The sequence below is a fragment of the Mesoplodon bidens genome (genome assembly GCF_964165515.1).
Source record: "Mesoplodon bidens genome assembly, chromosome: 6".
In the NCBI taxonomy this organism is placed as follows: Eukaryota; Metazoa; Chordata; class Mammalia; order Artiodactyla; family Ziphiidae; genus Mesoplodon; species Mesoplodon bidens.
Genome location: NC_138162.1, coordinates 39,037,550 through 39,058,305, shown reverse-complemented (window position 1 = coordinate 39,058,305; position 20,756 = coordinate 39,037,550). Strand labels below are relative to the sequence as shown.

The 20,756-nt window shown below is 40.9% G+C and overlaps 1 protein-coding gene across 1 annotated transcript in view; it reads right to left on the bottom strand.

The window, feature by feature from the left end:
- Positions 1-4,481: 4,481 nt before the first annotated feature.
- The window catches only part of HSD17B3 (hydroxysteroid 17-beta dehydrogenase 3), a gene marked incomplete at its 5' end in the record, with an annotated part of 53,166 nt that continues 36,891 nt past the window's right edge, over positions 4,482-20,756 (bottom strand). The window contains one exon of the mRNA XM_081236968.1: positions 4,482-5,073. Within this exon, the coding sequence (XP_081093094.1) occupies positions 4,963-5,073 (111 nt within the window). The 3' untranslated portion in view covers positions 4,482-4,962. The remainder of the gene's footprint in view (positions 5,074-20,756) is intronic.

Sequence of the window (20,756 nt, the reverse complement as noted above, 5' to 3'; positions counted from 1 at the left end):
CAATTCTTCCCCTCTCTCCAGGACATGTGAAAGTGAAAAATACAAAGTTGGGGGCAATAGTGTTCACCCCTTGCCATTACTCCCAATTAAAGAACCTTATCCAGACAGTTAGGGCTATACTATAGTGCTTTATTTAGCCTACAGATGCTGGAAGAGGACGCACGTCATATCCCAGCTCTGTCACTCACTGGTCAGGTGAATCGGTATGAGTTACTCAACTTTTCTGTGCTTCAGTTTCCTCATCTGTAAAATGAAGGCAATAATAATATGATTACCTACCTACTTCCTAAGTTATTATATAGGAAGGACTTACATAGTCCCTGACACATTATTAGTACTCAACAAATGTTAGTTATTATCTAGTGCTAGTGGTGATGGGAATAAAGACCTTAAAATACAGAATTTTTCTACCCTCATTTCATCCAGTCCAACATCTTAGGGCTTTTCCTATGAGGAAATGCTCTCTTAAAGACCCTCAAAAAGCTTTTTAGATAATCAATCATTCAAATCTACCCAGGATTAATACATTGGAAAAACCCCTATATCACACAACCAAAAATTTATCTCTAACATCTGCCCCAGGTTTTATTAGCTGAACTGCATTCCTTTTCTCACCTAAGCTGCTGGTTGTAGAAGTTCTTCCCCAAAGGCAAATTTACCAGGGATTGAAGTAAATGTTTTGAAACACAATATCTACACTTTTATAAGTTGCTCCATCAATAGTTGAAATGCCAAGTAACTCTCCATAATTGATATAGGCCAGGACAAACAAGATTAATTAGTGTGGCTCGTTGTATTTTCCAGAGATGGTCACAACAATATTTCCTATTACATGTGATACTTCTCCCATCAAGAGGTGGGGTTTGTGTTCCCTCTCATTGAATCTGGGAGGGCTTTCAAATGATGCCATGTGACTTCCAAGGTTAAGTCATATAAACAGTATGGCTTCCTCCTAGTTTTCTTTGGGATGCTCATTCTTGGAACCCAGCCACCATGCTGTGAGGAAAACCAAGCTGCATTTAGAGAAGCCATGTGTAGGTTTCTATCCTGAAGCCCCATCTGGGGTCCCAGGCAGCAACTCCCATCAATTGCCAGACATGTAACTAAGCAACCCTTCAGATGATTCTAGCTCCAGAAGCTGAATTATTTCCAGTCATTGAGTCTTCCCAGCTGAGCCCCCAGATATCATGGAGCAAAACAAACCTTCCCACTGTGCCCTTTCTGACCCACAAAATCTGTAAGCACAAGAAAATTGTTGTCATTTTATGCTACTAAGTTGGTCATCACTTATTACACAGCAGTAATAACTGGTACAGCAAGCAAACATGATTGTCTCACGTTTAAGTAGATTAGCCTTTAATGTCTGTAAAATACCCCCCACTTTGCTGATACCATAAATTCCACAATGAGATACTTACTCTTTTGGCTTAAAGTTTTACCCCTTTTGAAACATAGAGTGAAGTGTGGTAAGAAAGAAGCCCAGTGTCCCAATCCAGGTGCTACCAACTATTAATGGTACGACTTGGACAAATCACCTAATATGTGGGGCTTATGTTGCATCCGTTTTCTCCAGATCCAGCCTCTACCCTTCCCCATCCCCACCCCAAACTTGGTATCTCAGGAGATTAACCTTATGATTTACATCAGTGAGCTTCCAGTTGGATGTGACCAATGGGAGGCACCAGCAGGAGGCCCAGAAGACAGCAGGAGAATGAAGTTTGGGTATCATTCCAGTAAAGGTAAAACACCCTGTTTTTCCACTCAACGCTCTCTCTACTCTCAAGTAATTCTGATCACCAACTGTGCAGGGAGATTTTCCCACAGCAAGCAATTCTTGGCCACCTGCTGGATGTCTTACAATTCAACTCAATTCTGACACTATCTACCTGAAGATAGCATCAGATCCCACAGGTTAAGGGCTCAGTCCCTCAAGACTGCTCCCACTTCATATGTCAATTGCAAGTCTAGGCTGTTATCTGGGCTTCTGACCAACTGGCTGTAAATCAGAAGTTCCCACAACCCCTCCTCAGGTTTGGTCATTTGCTAGAATGGCTCACAGAACTGAGGAAACCAGTTTACTTACTAGATTTCCAGTTTATGTATAAAGGAATACAACTCAAGAACAGCCAGAGGAAAGAGCAGCATAGGTTAAAGTATGTGGGAAGGGGTGTAGAGCTTCCACGCCCTCTGTGGGCACAACACCTTCCCAGCACCTCCACATGTTCACTAACCCAGAAGTTCTCTAAGCCCCATAGTTATAGTTCCTATTTTATGGAGGCTTCATGATAGGCATGATTGATTAAATCATTGGCCATTGGTGATTGAACTCAATCTCCACCCTTCTTCCCTCCCCAAAGGTTGAAGAGTGGGGCTAAAAGTTCCAACTCTAATCACATGATTGGTTCCCCTGGCAACCAACTGTCATCTTTAGGGGCTTTCTAAAAGCCACCTCATTAACTTAAACTCAAGTGCAGTTGAAAGGGGCTCATTATGAATAAAAATTGACACATTTGTTGCTCTTATCACTTAGGAAATTCCAAAGAATGGGAATGAAAATGAAATATATATTTCTCATTCTAAACCACAGTATCGCAATTCCCCTCTGCCTCTCTATGGAGTGGCCACCGCCTGGCAGCATCTCTCAGCCAAAGGTTGCAGTTCCTCTGAGGCAGTGCTTCTTACACAGTTCCCTTTCTCTCTCTCTCTCTCCTAGTATTTGGTCCTTTCCCAGCCCCTTCAGGCCTTGGGGTAGTAAAAGCACCCCTCTATTACTAGCTCTGATGACTTACCTACACCCTTCCCACACATTTGCAATTAATTCCTCTAATTGCTCAAACATGCCTTTTGTTTCCTCTTGGGATACTGACTGATAAGGAGTTTTTGACTCTTCATTGTAAAACGGAGATTCCACCCATCCAGCCTGCTTCAGAGATCGAGCAAGATAATCAATGTGACAGATTATGTCAGGTCCAGGCTCAGTTACGTCCAGTCACAAAAAACAAAAACGAAACAAATGCACACTAAGTATTTCAAACAGAGGGAATTTAAGAGAGGGAATTGGTAACACCAAAGTTGAAAGGCTGAAAGAGCAAAAAGAGGATACTAAGTAACCCAGATATCAGTAACTGCAGGACTAGTGGAACAAAAAGGAGGAGGTGGAGCTTCTGGGAACTGGATGCTTAGAGGGGGACCCCTGCATGGTAATGCTCAGATACCTAAAGAGGGCTTTGTGGGGCTGGTGCTCAGATCCTTACAGGCTGCCTCTTGATTGGTGCTGAGTCTGGCTAAAGCTGTTCTCTCTCCAGAGTGATGGCAACAGAAGTACAAACACGAAGAAATTTCCCAGCCCCTTCTACCTCCTTTTACTTTCCCAAATTTGCCTCCCCTAGGCAGAATCTAACCCAAAGCCAGCTGGTGTGAATGTCTTAGGACTCGAGTTTGAAGCTTCCCCAGACCATCACCATAGATCAGAATATAAAAGGTGGAGCTTAGGACTGAAAGACACCAGGTTAATAATCAGTACATAAAAGCGTCCTGTATTATAGTTGTTATTGTTACCCATAACTGAGAAAATATAAGTAGATATCTATACTTTAAAATGGATAAATTTTCCCAGCCTTTTCCTCAGAGAAGGTCTAATAAGAGCTATGATAATATAGTCCACTTTCTAAGCTTACCAAGGTTTTAAATGTTCTATCCTCTGCTTTCCTCCAGAACATCAAAATGTCCCATAAATTCCAACCAAATCTCCCAGAATCCTTTTAAAACTGGAGCAGCAGCACATAATCTTTGCTCACACCATAAATGCAAATGACATTCTCAGAAAAGATAAATGCCACCAAGCACTGGCAGTGCCTAGAACACGATGATGTCTTGGGGAAGCACTCTTGACCAGTGCCAGACAATGCAGGGTCACCAGCTGGCATGATCCTCCCCCAACTCCCTCAAGAGTTGAAGGATAGTAGTTCCCTAACACACCACCTCATATGCATTAACAATTAAAGCCCTCAGTCCAGCAACCCAAGGGCTGGAGACCCGTAAAAACTCACTTCTACAGATACCAACTCCTGTATTAGCGCAATGGTTTTTTTTGTTGTTGCTGTTTGTTTGTTTGTTTGTTTTTGCGGTACAAGGGCCTCTCACTTCTGTGGCCTCTCCCGTTGCAGAGCACAGGCTCCAGATGCGCAGGCTCAGCAGCCATGGCTCACGGGCCCAGCTGCTCCGCGGCATGTGGGATCCTCCCGGATCGGGGCACGAACCTGCATCCTCTGCATCAGCAGGCAGACTCTCAACCACTGCACCACCAGGGAAGCCCGATCAATGGTTTTTTAAACTACTTTTAGCAACATATTTTCTGTTTTTATTTTTATAAACACAGTCTTCCATAGAACCCCAAATAAAATTGAAATAGATAAATCTGGTGCTGCATTAGTTGAAATGAGGGGTCCCCAGAAACTGTCCTGATGTAGCTGTTGCCCCCACCCCTTCTCCTAGACAGTTTCCTGGGTCTCTGAGGAAGCCAGTTTGAGAACCAGTGAGTGCCCTAGGACTACAACTGTCTTGATAAAGTTTAGTAATTTCAGACATTTCTTTAATATAGCTATAAAAGTAGATTATTAGGTATAATTGTTCCCAATATTCAAAGAATCAGAGGCTTTCTTCTCACTACATTATATTATAATCCCATACAGAAAATTTTCCAGCTTTACCTATAGACACCCTCACCTTCTCTAACTATTAAAACCCCATTGCACAACACATGTTTTTACATCACAGCTCTCCCGAAGATCTCCAGACTTGAGTAAAATTGCAAAACAAAGTTGAATTTTAAGTACTGGATCTGTGACATGGGCCCTCCAGCTTCAGGGAGGTGACAGGTACTGGTCTGTTCCTGGGTCCTCTGTGGCCAACGCAGAACTTGGTGAAGAAAGCAATGTTGGGTGGCACATCAGCCCACCAGGACTATCTGATGTTGGCATTCTGCTTGAGGTAGTCCATGTAGCGAGTCAGGAGCATCTTCTGAAACATGCTGCTGTAGAAGGCCCATGATGGGATCAGGCTCAGAATGCTTGCCTTTAATAGACAAAAACATAAGTGTCTGGGAGAAAAGAAGAGCAAGGAAGTTGCAAGAAAACATCTCAATTTATATTCATCATCTTTAAAAATGTGTATCTGATGACTGAAGTTAAGTCCCAAATCTTTTAAGTAGTTGTTAAAGTTTAAATGTCTTGTGACATTTTCTCAGCAAACAGGGTTTTCTCAGGGACGTCAGAACAGTCAAAGCAGTCACTTGTCAGAACAGTCGTGAGGTATTTCTAAATTAAGAGAACTCTGTACATAGTAACACCCTCCCTTTCTTCTTTCTCTTAGTGAGCACTTTCTCTTTCTGGGGCTTGATCTCCCAGTGTCTTCATATTCTTTCTAGCAAGATTCTACTAAAATGAGATTCCAGGAAAAGAATCAGAAATGCTTTCCATCACCTGGCACAATGCCTGAGGCATAGTAGGCACTAAGCAAATACCTGAATGCATAAAAGAGTGAATGAACAGGAGAGTGGCCAAGATGGTGGAGCAGGAAGATGCTGAGCTCCCCTCCTCTCACAGGAACACCAAAATTACAACTATTTACAGAACAACTACTGATGAGAGAGACCTGAAGTCTAGCAGAAAAGATCTCCTACAACTAAAGATATAAAGAAGGAACCACAAAGAGATGAGTAAGAGGAGTGGAATGTGGTATAGTCAAGACCTATTCCCCTAGGCAGGAGACCCACAAATAGGAAGATAATTACAAGTGCAGAGGTTCTCCCCAAGGAGCAAGGGGTCTGAGCCCCACATTGGGCTCCCCAGCCTGAGGGTCCTGCTCCAGGAAGATGAGGCCCCAGAACGTTTGGCTTTGAAAGTCAGTAGGCTTATTTTCAGTAGAGTCAGAGGGCATTAGGATATAGAAACTCCACTTTTAAAGGGCACACACAAAATCTCACACACTCTGGGAACCAGGGCAAAAGCCCAACCACCAGGGTACAGGCACTGGCCCCAGGACCTCCAAGATCCCACAGCCAGCTGTCAGGTCCAAACCTGCCCACCAGCAGGCCAACACAAACTCCAGGACCCCCAGGGCCTTGCAGCCAGAGACACTGGAACCAGGCTCTGCTCACCAGGGGGCTGTCACTATCTCCAGGACACCCTGGGCCCCAGCCCTGAACACCAGCAAGCCAACACCGGTTCCAGGACCCATGGGCCCTGCAGCCAAAGACCCCAAGACCTGGTTCTGCCCACCAGTGAGATGTCACTAGCCCCAGAACTCAGTCTTACCTACCAGCAGACAGACACCAGCTCCAAGAACATGACAGTCCCACAGCCTGACATGTCAGGACCTAGCCCACCCATCAGCAGACTAACACCAGTGCTGAGACACCTTAGGCCTCACAGCTGCCCTGGGATCAGGCCCCACTCACCAGAGGGTTGACACCAGCTTTGGGACACCACAGACTCAGCAGCCAGCCATGTGAGGAACCACCCCCACCCTCTAGTAGGTCAACACTAGATTCGGGATCCCAAGCCTGTAACCAGCCACCCTGAAGTCTGTCCCACACACCAGTGAGCCAGCACTAGCCCCAGGACCCCCTGGGGCTCCATAGCCAGCCACCTAAAGACCCAGTCCCACCCACCAGTGGCCAGTAGCCTCCGCAAAAGACAGAACTGGAGGCCAACCTAGCCTACCAGACCACCCATAGTAATCGGCCCGCCATGACAGAAGAGCCTGCACAGTCCACATGGGGGCACTCCTAGAGCATATAGTTCTGTTGACCAGAGGGGAGTACACTTCTGGGATACATAGGACATCTCCCACAAAAGACCACTTCTCCAAGATCAGGAAATGTAACCATCCTACCAGATACATAGAAATAAAAACAGTAAATTAGGCACAATAAGGCAACAGAGGAATATGTTCCAAATGAAGCAACAAGATAAAACCCCAGAAAAAGAACTAAGTGAAGTGGAGATAAGCAATCTATCTGATAAAGAGTTCAAGGTAATGATCAGAAAGATGCTCAAAGAACTCAGGAGAAGAATGGTGTAATGAATGAGTGAGAAGTTAGAAGTTTTTTTAAAAAGAGTTAGAAAATATAAAGAACCAAACAGCGCTAAAGAATACAATGACTGTAAAAAAATACAGTAGAAGGAATCAGTAGATTAGATGATACAGAAAAATGTATCAGCAAACTGGATGACATAGTAGTGGAAATTACTGAAGCTGAACAGAAAAAAGAAAAAAGAATTTTTAAAAATGAGAACAGTTTAAGAGACCTCTGTAACATCAAGAGTACTAACATTAGCATCACAAGCGTCACAGCAGGAGAAGAGAAAGAGAAGGGAACAGAGAAGATATTTGAAGACATAAGAGCTGAAAACTTCCCTGACCTGGGAAAGGAAACAGATATCCAGGTCCAGGAAGCACAGAGAGTCCCAAACATGATGAACACAAAGAGGACCACACCAAGACACATGGTAATTAAAATAGTAAAAATAAAGAGAGAATATTAAAAGCCACAAAGGAAAGGCAACAGTTACATAGAAGGGGACTCCCAAAAGACTAACAGCTGACTTTTCTGCAGGCCAGAAGAGAGTGGCACAGTGTATTGAAAGTGAAGAAAGGGAAAAAGCTAAAATGAAGAATATTCTACCTGGCAAGGTTTTCATTCAGATTTGAAGGTGAGTAAAAAGGTTTTACAGACAAGCAAAATCTAAGAATTCAACACCATGAAACCAGCTTTACAAGAAATGTTAAAGGGACTTCTTCCCTAGGCAGAAAAGAAAAGGCCACAAATAGAAATATGAAAAGTATGAAAGGAAAAAATCTCATCAGTAAAGTCAAACATAGAGTAAAGGTAGTAAATAAGCCAAATATAAAGATAGGAGGAAGGTTAAAAAACAAAAGTAGTAAAATCATCTATATCCACAATAAGCAGTTAAGGGATAAACAACAAAAAGATGAAAATTATAATGTCAAAAACAGTAAATATGAAGGGTGGGGAGTAAAAATACAGGATTGTTACAATGTGTTCAAACTTAATAGATCATTAATTTAAAACAATCATGGATATATAGAGATTGCTATATATAAACCTCATGGTAACCACAAACCAAGAACCTATAATAGATATGTTCACACAAAAGAAAAAGGAATCAAAATATAACACTAAAGATAGTCATCAAATCACAAGGAAAGCAAGAAAAAGAAGTAGGAAGGAACAATAAAGAACTACAAAAACAACTCAATTACAATTAACAAAATGGCAAAAAGAACATACATATCAATAATTACTTGAAATGTAAATGGATTAAATGCTCCAATCTAAACACATAGAGTGGCTGAAAGGATACAAAAACAAGCCCAGTATATATGCTGCCTACAAGAGACTCACTTCAGATCTAAAGACACATACACGGAATTCCTTGGTGGGCCAGTGGTTAGGGCTCAGCACTTTCACTGCCACAGGCCTAGGTTCAATCCCTGGTTGGGGAACTAGGATCCTACAAGCCACACAGTTCAGACTAATTAATTAATTAATTAAAGACACATACAGACTGAAAGTGAGGAAATGGAAAAAGATATTCCATGCAAATGGAAATCAAAAGAAAGTCAGGGTACAAAACATACATCAGAAAAAATACACAATGTTGTAAAACAACTATACTCCAATTTTTTAAAAAAAAGGAAAAATACACTTTAAAACAGAGACTGTAATAAGAGAAAAAGTAGAACATTATATAATAATCAAGAGATCAATCCAAGAAGAAGATATAACTATTGTAAATATATGTGCACCTTACATAGGAGCACATATGTACATAAATATTAACAGACATAAAGGCAGAAATTGACAGTAACACAATAATAGTAGGGGAACTTAACAACACACTTACATCAATGGACAGGCCATCCAGACAGAAAATCAACAAGGAAATACAGGCCTTAAATGACACAGTAGGACAGATGAACTTAATATGTATATATAGAACATTCCCTCCCAAAGCAGCAAAATACATATTCTTTTCAACTGCACATGGAACATTCTTCAGGATAGATTACATGCTAGGTCACAAAACAAGTCTCAGGAAATTTAAGAAGACTGAAGTCATAGTAAGCAGATTTTCCAACCACAACACTATAAGACTAGTAATCAACAAGAAAATACTGCAAGAAACACAAACACGTGGAGGCTAAACAATATGCCACTAAAAAACCAGTAGGTCACTGAAGAAATCAAAAACTGCCTGGAGACAAATGAAAACAAAAACAGAATGATGCATAATCTATGAGACACAACAAAAGCAGTTCTAACGGGGAAGTTTATAGTGATACAAGCCTACCTCAGGAAACAAGGAAAATCTCAAATAAATAATCTAACCTTACACCTAAGGAACTGAAAAAAGAGAACAACCAAAACCCAAAGTTACTATAAGGAAAGAAATAATAAAGATCAGAGCAGACATAAATGAAATAGAGACTAAAAAATTTTTTAAACCAACAGAAAATATCAGTGAAACTAAGATCTGTTTCTTTCAAAAGATAAACAAAATTGATAAAACTTTAGCCACACTCATCAAGAAAAAAAGAGAGAACCCAAATCAATAAAATCAGAAATAAAAAAGGAAAAGTTACAACCAACACCTCAGAAGTACAAAAGATCATAAGATATTACTATGAACAATTATATGCCAATAAAATTAACAACCAAGAAGAATTGGACAAATTACTAGAAATGTACAATCTCCCAAGACTGAACCAGGAAGAAACAGAAAATATAAACAGACCAATTTCCATAATGAAGTTGAATCAGTAATCAAAAAATTCCCAATATCTCCCAAGGCAATAGAAATAAAAGCAAAAATAAATAAATGGGACCTAATCAAATGTATAAGGTTTTGCACAGCAAAGGAAACCATAAACAAAACAAAAAGACAACCTATGAACTGGGAGAAAATATTTGCAAACAATGCAACCAATAAGGGCTTTATTTCCAAAATACACAAACAGCTCATATAACTCAATAACAACAACAAAAAAAGCCCAATCAAAAAATAGGCAGAAGACCTAAATAGACATTTTTCCAAAGAAGATATACAGATGGCCAAAGATGCTCAACATCACTAATTATTAGAGAAATGCAAATCAAAACTACAAGGAGGGGGGGACCCTGGGAAGATGGCGGAAGAGTAAGACGCGGAGATCACCTTCCTCCCCACAGATACATCAGAAATTCATCTACACGTGGAACAACTCCTACAGAACACCTACTGAATGCTGACAGAAGACCTCAGACCCCCCAAAAGGCAAGAAACTCCCCACATACCTGGGTAGGGCAAAAGAAAAAAGAATAAACAGAGACAAAAGGATAGGGACGGGACCTGCACCAGTGGGAGGGAGCCGTGAAGGAGGAAAGGTTTCCACACACTACAAGCCCCTTCGCGGGCGGAGACTGCAGGTGGCGGAGGGGGAAAGCTTCGGAGTAGCGGAGGAGAGCACAGCAACAGGGGTGTGGAGGGCAAAGCGGAGAGATTCTGGCACAGAGGATCGGTGCCCTCAGGCACACACCAGCCCGAGAGGCTTGTCTGCTTGGCCGCCGGGGCGGGCAGGGCTGGGAGCTGAGGCTCGGGTATCGGCTTTCAGTCGGAGCGCAGGGAGAGGACTGGGGCTGGCGGCAGGAAGAGAGCCTGAAGGGGTTAGTGCACCACGGCTAGCCCGGAAGGAGTCCGGAGAAAGGGTCTGGAGCTGCCGAAGAGGCAAGAGGCTTTTTCTTCCCTTTTGTTTCCTGGTGCGCGAGGAGAGGGCATTAAGAGGGCTGCTTTGGGAAGCGCCGGAGACGGGCGCGAGCCGCGGCTAAAGGCGCGGACCCCGGAGACGGGCGTGGGACGCTGGGGCTGCTGCTGCTGCCGCCGCCGCGGGGCCTGTGTGCGAGCACGGGTCACTGTCCGCCCCGTCTTCCGGGGGGCCTGTGCACCCCGCCACTGCCGGGGTCCCGGAACCCGGGGACGGCTTTCCCGGGAAAGCGCACGGAGCACCTCGGTCTGGTACAATGTCACGCCGGCCTCTGCCGCCGCAGGCCCGCCCCACACTGCGCGCCCCTCCCTCCCCTCTGCCTGAGTGAGCCAGAGCCCCCGAATCAGCGGCTCCTTTAAACCCGTCCTGTCTGAGCGAAGAACGGACGCCCTCCAGCGACCTACGCGCAGAGGCGGGGCCCGGTCCAAGGCTGAGACCCGGGAGCTGTGAGAGCAGAGACAGGGAAATCTCTCTGTGCAGCCTCGGAGGCAGCGGATTAAAGCTCCACGGTCCACTTGATGTGCCTTGCGTCTGTGGAGTGCATGAATGGACAGCGAATCATCCCAAATTGAGGAAGTGGACTTTGAGGACAAGATTTAAGACTTTCCCCCCTTTTCCTCTTTTTACAACGAATTATCCCAAATTAAGGAGGTGGACTTAGCAAGATTTCAGACTTCTCGCCCTTTTCCTCTTTTTACAACGAAGTATCCCAAATTGAGGAGGTGGACTTGGAGAGCAAGATTTTTTATTTTTCCCCCTGCTCTCTTCTTGTGAATGTGTATGTGTATTCTTCTGTGTAAGATTCTCTCTGTATAGCTTTGCTTCCACCATATGTCCCAGGGTTCTATCTGTCCGTTTTTTTTTCAATAATTACTTTTTAATTTTAATAACGCTACTATATTTCATACTTTGTTCTATTTTACTTTACCTGCTCTTTCTTTTTTTCCTACCTTCCCTTCCTCCCTCCCTCCGCCCCTCCTTTCCTTCTCTCTCTTTCTTTCCTCCCTCCCTCCCTCCCTTCTTCCTTTCACTCTTTCTTTTTCTTTCCTTCCTCCCTCCCTCCCTCCCTCCTGTCTTTCTTTCCTTCCTCCCTCCCATCACTCTTCCTTTCACTTTCTTTTTTTTCCTTCCTCCCTCCCTCCCTCCTGTCTTTCTCTTTCTTTCTTTCCTTCCTCCTTCCCTCCCTCCCTTCCTCCATTCACTCTTCCTTTTTCTTTCATTCCTCCCTCCCTCCCACCCCTCTTCCTTTCACTTTCTTTTTCTTTCCTTCCTCCCCCCTCCCTCCTGTCTTTCTTTCTTTTTTCTTTCTTTCCTTCCTCCCTCCCTCCCTTCTTCCATTCACTCTTCCTTTTTCTTTCATTCCTCCCTCTCTCCCTCCTTTCTTTCTTTCTTTCTTTCCATCCTTCCTGCCTCCCTCCCTCCGCTCTTTCTTCCTGCCTTCCTTCCTTCCTTTCTTTCCTTCTTCCTTTCTTTCTCTCTCTCTTTCTTTCTTCTACTAATTCTTTCTTTCTACTTTTTCTCCCTTTTATTCTGAGCCAGGTAGATGAAAGGCTCTTGGTGCTGCAGCCAGGAGTCAGTGCTGTGCCTCTGAAGTGGGAGAGCCAACTTCAGGACACGGGTCCACAAGAGACCTCCCAGCTCCACATAATATCAAGCAGCGAAAATCTCCCAGAGATCTCCATCTCAACACCAGCACCCAGCTTCAGTCAACGACCAGCAAACTACAGTGCTGGTCACCCTATGCCAAGCAACTAGCAAGGCAGGAACACAACCCCACCCATTAGCAGAGAGGCTGCCTAAAAACATAATAAGGCCAGAGGCACCCCAAAACACACCACCAGACGTGGACCTGTCCACCAGAAAGACAAAATCGAGCCTCAACCACCAGAACACAGGCACTAGTCCCCCCCACCAGGAAGCCTACACAACCTACTGAAACAACCTTAGCCACTGGGGACATACACCAGAAACAACAGGAACTACGAATCTGCAGCCTGCAAAAAGGAGACCCCAAACACAGTAACATAAGCAAAATGAGAAGACAGAAAAACACACAGCAGGTGAAGGAGCAAGATAAAAACCTACCAGACCTAACAAATGAAGAGGTAATAGGCAGTCTACCTGAAAAAGAATTCAGAATAATGATAGTAAAGATGATCCAAGATTCTATTTCCAAGATCCAAAATCTTGGAAATAGAATAGACAAAATGCAAGAAACAGTTAACAAGGACCTAGAAGAACTAAAGATGAATCCAGCATCAATTAAAAACACAATAAATGAAATGAAAAATACTCTAGATGGGATCAATACCAGAATAACTGAGGCAGAAGAACGGATAAGTGAGGTGGAAGATAAAATAGTGGAAATAACTGCTGCAGAGCAAAATAAAGAAAAAAGAATGAAAAGAATAGAGGACAGTCTCAGAGACCTCTGGGACAACATTAAACGCACCAACATTCGAATTATAGGGGTTCCAGAAGAAGAAGAGAAAAAGAAAGGGACTGAGAAAATATTTGAAGAGATTATAGTTGAAAACTTCCCTAATATGGGAAAGGAAATAGTTAATCAAGTCCAGGAGGCACAGAGAGTCCCATACAGAATAAATCCAAGGAGAAATACGCCAAGACACATATTAATCAAACTGTCAAAAATTAAACACAAAGAAATCATATTAAAAGCAGCAAGGGAAAAAAAACAAATAACACACAAGGGAATCCCCATCCGGTTAACAGCTGATCTCACAGCAGAAACTCTACAAGCCAGAAGGGAGTGGCAGGACATAATTAAAGTGATGAAGGAGAGAAACCTGCAGCCAAGATTACCCAGCAAGGATCTCATTCAGGTTTGATGGAGAAATTAAAACCTTTACAGACAAGCAAAAGCTGAGAGAGTTCAGCACCACCAAACCAGCTTTACAACAAATGCTAAAGGAACTTCTCTAGGCAAGAAACACAACAGAAGGAATATACCTACACTAATGAACCCAAAGCAATTAAGGAAATTGGAATAGGAACATACATATCAATAATTACCTTAAATGTAAATGGACTAAATGCTCCCACCAAAAGACACGGATTTGCTGAATGGATACAAAAACAAGACCCATATATATGCTGTCTACAAGAGACCCACTTCAGACCTAGAGACACATACAGATTGAAAGTAAGGGGATGGAAAAAGATATTCCATGCAAATGGAAATCAAAAGAAAGCTGGAGTAGCAATTCTTATATCAGGCAAAATAGACTTTAAAATAAAGACTATTAGAAGAGACAAAGAAGGACACTACATAATGATCAAGGGATCGATCCAAGAAGAAGATATAACAATTGTAAATATTTATGCACCCAATATAGGAGCACCTCAATACATAAGGCAAATACTAACAGCCATAAAAGGGGAAATCGACAGTAACACAATCATAGTAGGGGACTTTAACACCCCACTTTCACCAATGGACAGATCATCCAAAATGAAAATAAATAAGGAAACACAAGCTTTAAATGATACATTAAACAAGATGGACTTAATTGATATTTATAGGACATTCCATCCAAAAACAACAGAATACACATTTTTTCTCAAGTGCTCATGGAACATTCTCCAGGATAGATCATATCTTGGGTCACAAATCAAGCCTTGGTAAATTTAAGAAAATTGAAATTGTATCAAGTATCTTTTCCGACCACAATGCTATGAGACTAGACATCAATTACAGGAAAAGATCTGTAAAAAATACAAACACATGGAGGCTAAACAATACACTACTCAATAACGAAGTGATCACTGAAGAAATCAAAGAGGAAATTAAAGAATACCTAGAAACAAATGACAATGGAGACACGACGACCCAAAACCTATGGGACGCAACAAAAGCAGTTCTAAGGGGGAAGTTTATAGCAATACAATCCCACCTTAAGAAACAGGAAACATCTCGAGCAAACAACCTGACCCTGCACCTAAAGCAATTAGAGAAAGAAGAACAAAAAACCCGTAAAGCTAGCAGAAGGAAAGAAATCATAAAGATCAGATCAGAAATAAATGAAAAAGAAATGAAGGAAATGATAGCAAAGATCAATAAAACTAAAAGCTGGTTCTTTGAGAAGATAAACAAAGTAGACAAACCATTAGCCAGACTCATCAAGAAAAAAAGGGAGAAGACTCAAATCAATAGAATTAGAAATGAAAAAGGAGAAGTAACAACTGACACTGCAGAAATACAAAAGATCATGAGAGATTACTACAAGCAACTCTATGCCAATAAAATGGACAACCTGGAAGAAATGGACAAATTCTTAGAAATGCACAACCTGCCAAGACTGACTCAGGAAGAAATAGAAAATATGAATAGACCAATCACAAGCACTGAAATTGAAACTGTGATTAAAAACCTTCCAACAAACAAAAGCCCAGGACCAGATGGCTTCACAGGCGAATTCTATCAAACATTTAGAGAAGAGCTAACACCTATCCTTCTCAAACTCTTCCAAACAATTTCAGAGGAAGGAACACTCCCAAACTCGTTCTACGAGGCCACCATCACGTTGATACCAAAACCAGGCAAGGATGTCACAAAGAAAGAAAACTACAGGCCAATATCACTGATGAACATAGATGCAAAAATCCTCAACAAAATACTAGCAAACAGAATCCAGCAGCACATTAAAAGGATCATACACCATGATCAAGTGGGGTTTATTCCAGGAATGCAAGGATTCTTCAATATACGCAAATCAATCAATGTGATACACCATATTAACAAGTTGAAGGAGAAAAACCATATGATCATCTCAATAGATGCAGAGAAAGCTTTCGACAAAATTCAACACCCATTTATGATAAAAACCCTGCAGAAAATAGGCATAGAGGGAACTTTCCTCAACATAATAAAGGCCATATATGACAAACCCACAGCCAACATTGTCCTCAATGGTGAAAAACTGAAACCATTTCCACTAAGATCAGGAACAAGACAAGGCTGCCCACTCTCACCACTCTTATTCAAGTTAGTTTTGGAAGTTTTAGCCACAGCAATCAGAGAAGAAAAGGAAATAAAAGGAATCCAAATCAGAAAAGAAGAAGTAAAGCTGTCACTGTTTGCAGATGACATGATACTATACATAGAGAATCCTAAAGATGCTACCAGAAAACTACTAGAGCTAATCAATGAATTTGGTAAAGTAGCAGGATACAAAATTAGTGCACAGAAATCTCTGGCATTCCTGTATACTAATGATGAAAAATCTGAAAATGAAATCAAGAAAACACTCCCATTTACCATTGCAACAAAAAGAATAAAATATCTAGGAATAAACCTACCTAAGGAGACAAAAGACCTGTATGCAGAAAATTATAAGACACTGATGAAAGAAATTAAAGATGATACAAATAGATGGAGAGCTATACCATGCTCCTGGATTGGAAGAATCAATATTGTGAAAATGACTCTACTACCCAAAGCAATCTACAGATTCAGTGCAATCCCTATCAAACTACCAGTGGCATTTTTCACAGAACTAGAACAAAAAATTTCACAATTTGTTTGGAAAAACAAAAGACCCCGAATAGCCAAAGCAATCTTGAGAACGAAAAACGGAGCTGGAGGAATCAGGCTCCCTGACTTCAGACTATACTACAAAGCTACAGTAATCAAGACAGTGTGGTACTGGCACAAAAACAGAAAGATAGATCAATGGAACAGGATAGAAAGCCCAGAGATAAACCCACGCACATATGGTCAACTTATCTTTGATAAAGGAGGCAGGAATGTACAGTGGAGAAAGGACAGCCTCTTCAATAAGTGGTGCTGGGAAAACTGGACAGGGACATGTAAAAGTATGAGATTAGATCATTCCCTAACACCATACACAAAAATAAGCTCAAAATGGATTAAAGACCTAAATGTAAGGCCAGAAACTATCAAACTCTTAGAGGAAAACATAGGCAGAACACTCTATGACATAAATCACAGCAAGATCCTTTTGGACCCACCTCCTAGAGAAATGGAAATAAAAACAAAGATAAACAAATGGGACCTAATGAAACTTCAAAGCTTTTGCACAGCAAAGGAAGCCATAATGAAGACCAAAAGACAACCCTCAGAATGGGAGAAAATATTTGCAAATGAAGCAACTGACAAAGGATTAATCTCCAAAATTTATAAGCAGCTCATGCAGCTCAATAGCAAGAAACAAACAACCCAATCCAAAAATGGGCAGAAGACTTAAATAGGCATTTCTCCAAAGAAGATATACAGACGGCCAACAAACACATGAAAGAATGCTCAACATCATTAATCATTAGAGAAATGCAAATCAAAACTACAATGAGATATCATCTCACACCAGTCAGAATGGCCATCATCAAGAAATCTAGAAACAATAAATGCTGGAGAGGGTGTGGAGAAAAGGGAACACTCTTGCACTGCTGGTGGGAATGTGAATTGGTACAGCCACTATGGAGAACAGTATGGAGGTTCCTTAAAAAACTAAAAATAGAACTACCATATGATCCAGCAATCCCACCACTAGGCATATACCCTGAGAAAACCATAATTCAAAAAGAGACATGTAGGGCTTCCCTGGTGGCGCAGTGATTGCGAGTCCGCCTGCTGATGCAGGGGACACGGGTTCGTGCCCCGGTCTGGGAAGATGCCACATGCCGCAGAGCGGCTGGGCCCGTGAGCCATGGCCGCTGAGCCTGCGCGTCCGGAGCCTGTGCTCCGCAATGGGAGAGGCCACAACAGTGAGAGGCCCGTGTAACGCAAAAAAAAAAAAAAAAAGAGACATGTACCAAAATGTTCATTGCAGCTCTATTCACAATAGCCCGGAGCTGGAAACAACCTAAGTGTCCATCATCAGATGAATGGATAAAGAAGATGTGGCACATATATACAATGGAATATTACTCAGCCATAAAAAGAAACGAAACTGAGCTATTTGTAATGAGGTGGATAGACCTAGAGTCTGTCATACAGAGTGAAGTAAGTCAGAAAGAGAAAGACAAATACCGTATGCTAAAACATATATATGGAATTTTAAAAAAATGTCATGAAGAACCTAGGGGTAAAACGGGAATAAAGACACAGACCTACTTGAGAATGGACTTGAGGATATGGGGAGGGGGAAGGGTAAGCCGTGACAAAGCGAAAGAGAGGCATGGACATATATACACTACCAAACGTAAGGTAGATAGATAGTGGGAAGCAGCCGCAGAGCACAGGGAGATCAGCTCGGTGCTTTGTGACCGCCTGGAGGGGTGGGATGGGGAGGGTGGGAGGGAGGGAGATGCATGAGGGAAGGGATGTGGGAACAGATGTATATGTATGACTGATTCACTTTGTTATAAAGCAGAAACTAATAAAAAAATAAAATACAACAAACAAACAAACAAACAAAAAACACAAAATACCAATGGCATTTTTTCAAAGAAGTAGAACAAATAATTCTAAAATTTTCATGGAAACAAAAAAGATCTTGAATAGCCAAAACAATTTTGAAAAAGAAGAACAAATCTAGAAGTATCATGCTACCTAATTTCAAACTATACTATAAAGCTACTATAATCAAAACAGCATGGTACTGTCCCAAAAACAGACACATAGATCAATGGAACAGAATAGAGAACTGAGAAATGAACTGACACTTATATGTGCAATAAATCTACAACAAAGGAGAAAAGAATATACAATGAAGAAAAGACAGCCTCTTCAATAAATGGGGTTGGGAAAACTGAACAACTACATGCAAAAGAATCAAACTGAACTACTTTCTCACATCACGCACAAAATTAAATTCAAAGTGGATTAAAGACTTAAATGTAAGACCTGAAACCATAAAATTTCTAGGAGAAAACATAGGCAATATGCTCTTTGACATCAGTCTTAATAATACTTTTGCACAGGCAAGGGAAACAAAAGCAAAAATAAACAAATGGGACTACATGAAACTAAAAAGTTTTCCACAGCTAAGGAAACTATCAACAAAGCAAAAAGGTCACCTACTGAATGGGAGAAGATAGTTCCAAAAGATTTATCTGATAAGGGTTTGACATCCAAAATACACAAGGAACACATACAACTTGACATCAAAAAACCAAACAACTTGATTTAAAAATGGGCAGAAGCCAGGACATGGAAGCAACCTAAATGCCTCAACAGAGGAATGGATAAAGAAGATGTGGTACATACATACAATGCAATATTACTCAGCCATATAAAAGAATGAAATAATGCCATTTGCAGTGACCTGGATGGACCTAGAGATTGTCATACTGAGTGAAGTCAGTCAGAGAAAGATAAATATCATAGGATATCGCTTACATGTGGAATCTAAAGAAATGGTACAAACGAACCTATTTACAAAACAGAAGTTGAGTCACAGGTGTAAAAAAAAAAACAAACTTGTGGTTACCAGGGGCAATAATAAGGGGAGGAATAAATTGGGAGATTGGAATTGACATATACACACTACTATATATAGAATAGATAACTAATGAGAACCTACTGAATAGCCCAGGGAACCCTATTCAATACTCTGTAATGATCTATATGGGAATAGGATCTAAAAAAGAGTGGATATATGTGTATGTATAACTGACTCACTTTGCTGTACAACAGAAACTAACACAACATTGTAAATCAGCTATACTCCAATAAAAAATTAATTAATAAAAAATAAAAATTTTTAAATTAAAAAGAAAAAAATGGGCAGAGGATTCAAATAGACATTTTCCCGAAGAAGACATACAGATGTCCAACAGGCACATGAAAAGATGCTCAGCGTCACCAATCATCAGGGAAATGCAAATCAAAACCACAATGAGATAGCAGCTCACACTTGTCAGAATGACTATTATGAAAAAAACAAGTAACAAGAGCTGACAAGGATGTGGAGAAACGGGAACACTCATATGCTATAGAAAACAGTATGGAGAGTCCTCAAAAAATTAAAAATAGAACTACCAAACCATCCAGCCATTCCATTCCTGGGTATTTATCTGAAGAAAATGAAAACACTAATTTGAAAAGATATATGCACCCTTATGTTCATTTCAGTACCATTACAGTAACCAAGATATAGTAGCAACCCAAGTGCCCATCAATAGATGAATGGATAAAGAAGATGTGATATATATATATAATATAATTTATAATTAATTGTAATAATTTGTATATTAATAATTAGTATATGTAATAATTTATGTATAATATATATAATATTACCCAGCCATAAAAATGAATGAAATTTTGCTATTTGTGGCAATATAGGTGGACCTAAAGGGTATTATGCTATGTAAAATAAGTTAGACAGGAAGACAAATACTGTTTGATTTCACTTATATGTGGAATCTAAAAAACAAAACAAATGAACAAACATAACAAAACATAAACATATATCCAGAGAACAAACAGTGGTTGTCAGAGGGGAGGATGGTGTGGGGAGGAGAGAAATAGACAAGGGAGATTAAGAGGTACAAACTTACAGTTGCAAAACAATTGAGTCACAGGCATGAAATGTACAGTGTGGGGAATATAGTCAATAATTATGTAATATCTTTGTATGGGTGAGAAACCAAATTTAGACTTATCATGGTGATCATGTTAAAATGTACAGAAGTATCTAATCACTATGTTGTGTAACAGGAACTAACATAAAATTGTAAGTCAATTATTCTTCAAAAACAAACAAACAAACACATAGAAAAAGAGATCAGATTTGTGGTTACCAAAGATGAGGGTATGGCGTGGGTCACTGGGGGAGTGGGAAGTGAATGAAGGCAGTCAAAAGGTACAAACTTCCAGTTAAAAGATAAAAAGGTACTAGGGAAGCAGTGTACAACATGATAAATACAGTTAACACTGTTGTATGTTATATACGAAAGTTGTTAAGAGAGTAAATCCTAAGAGGTCTCATCAAATGAAAAAAAAT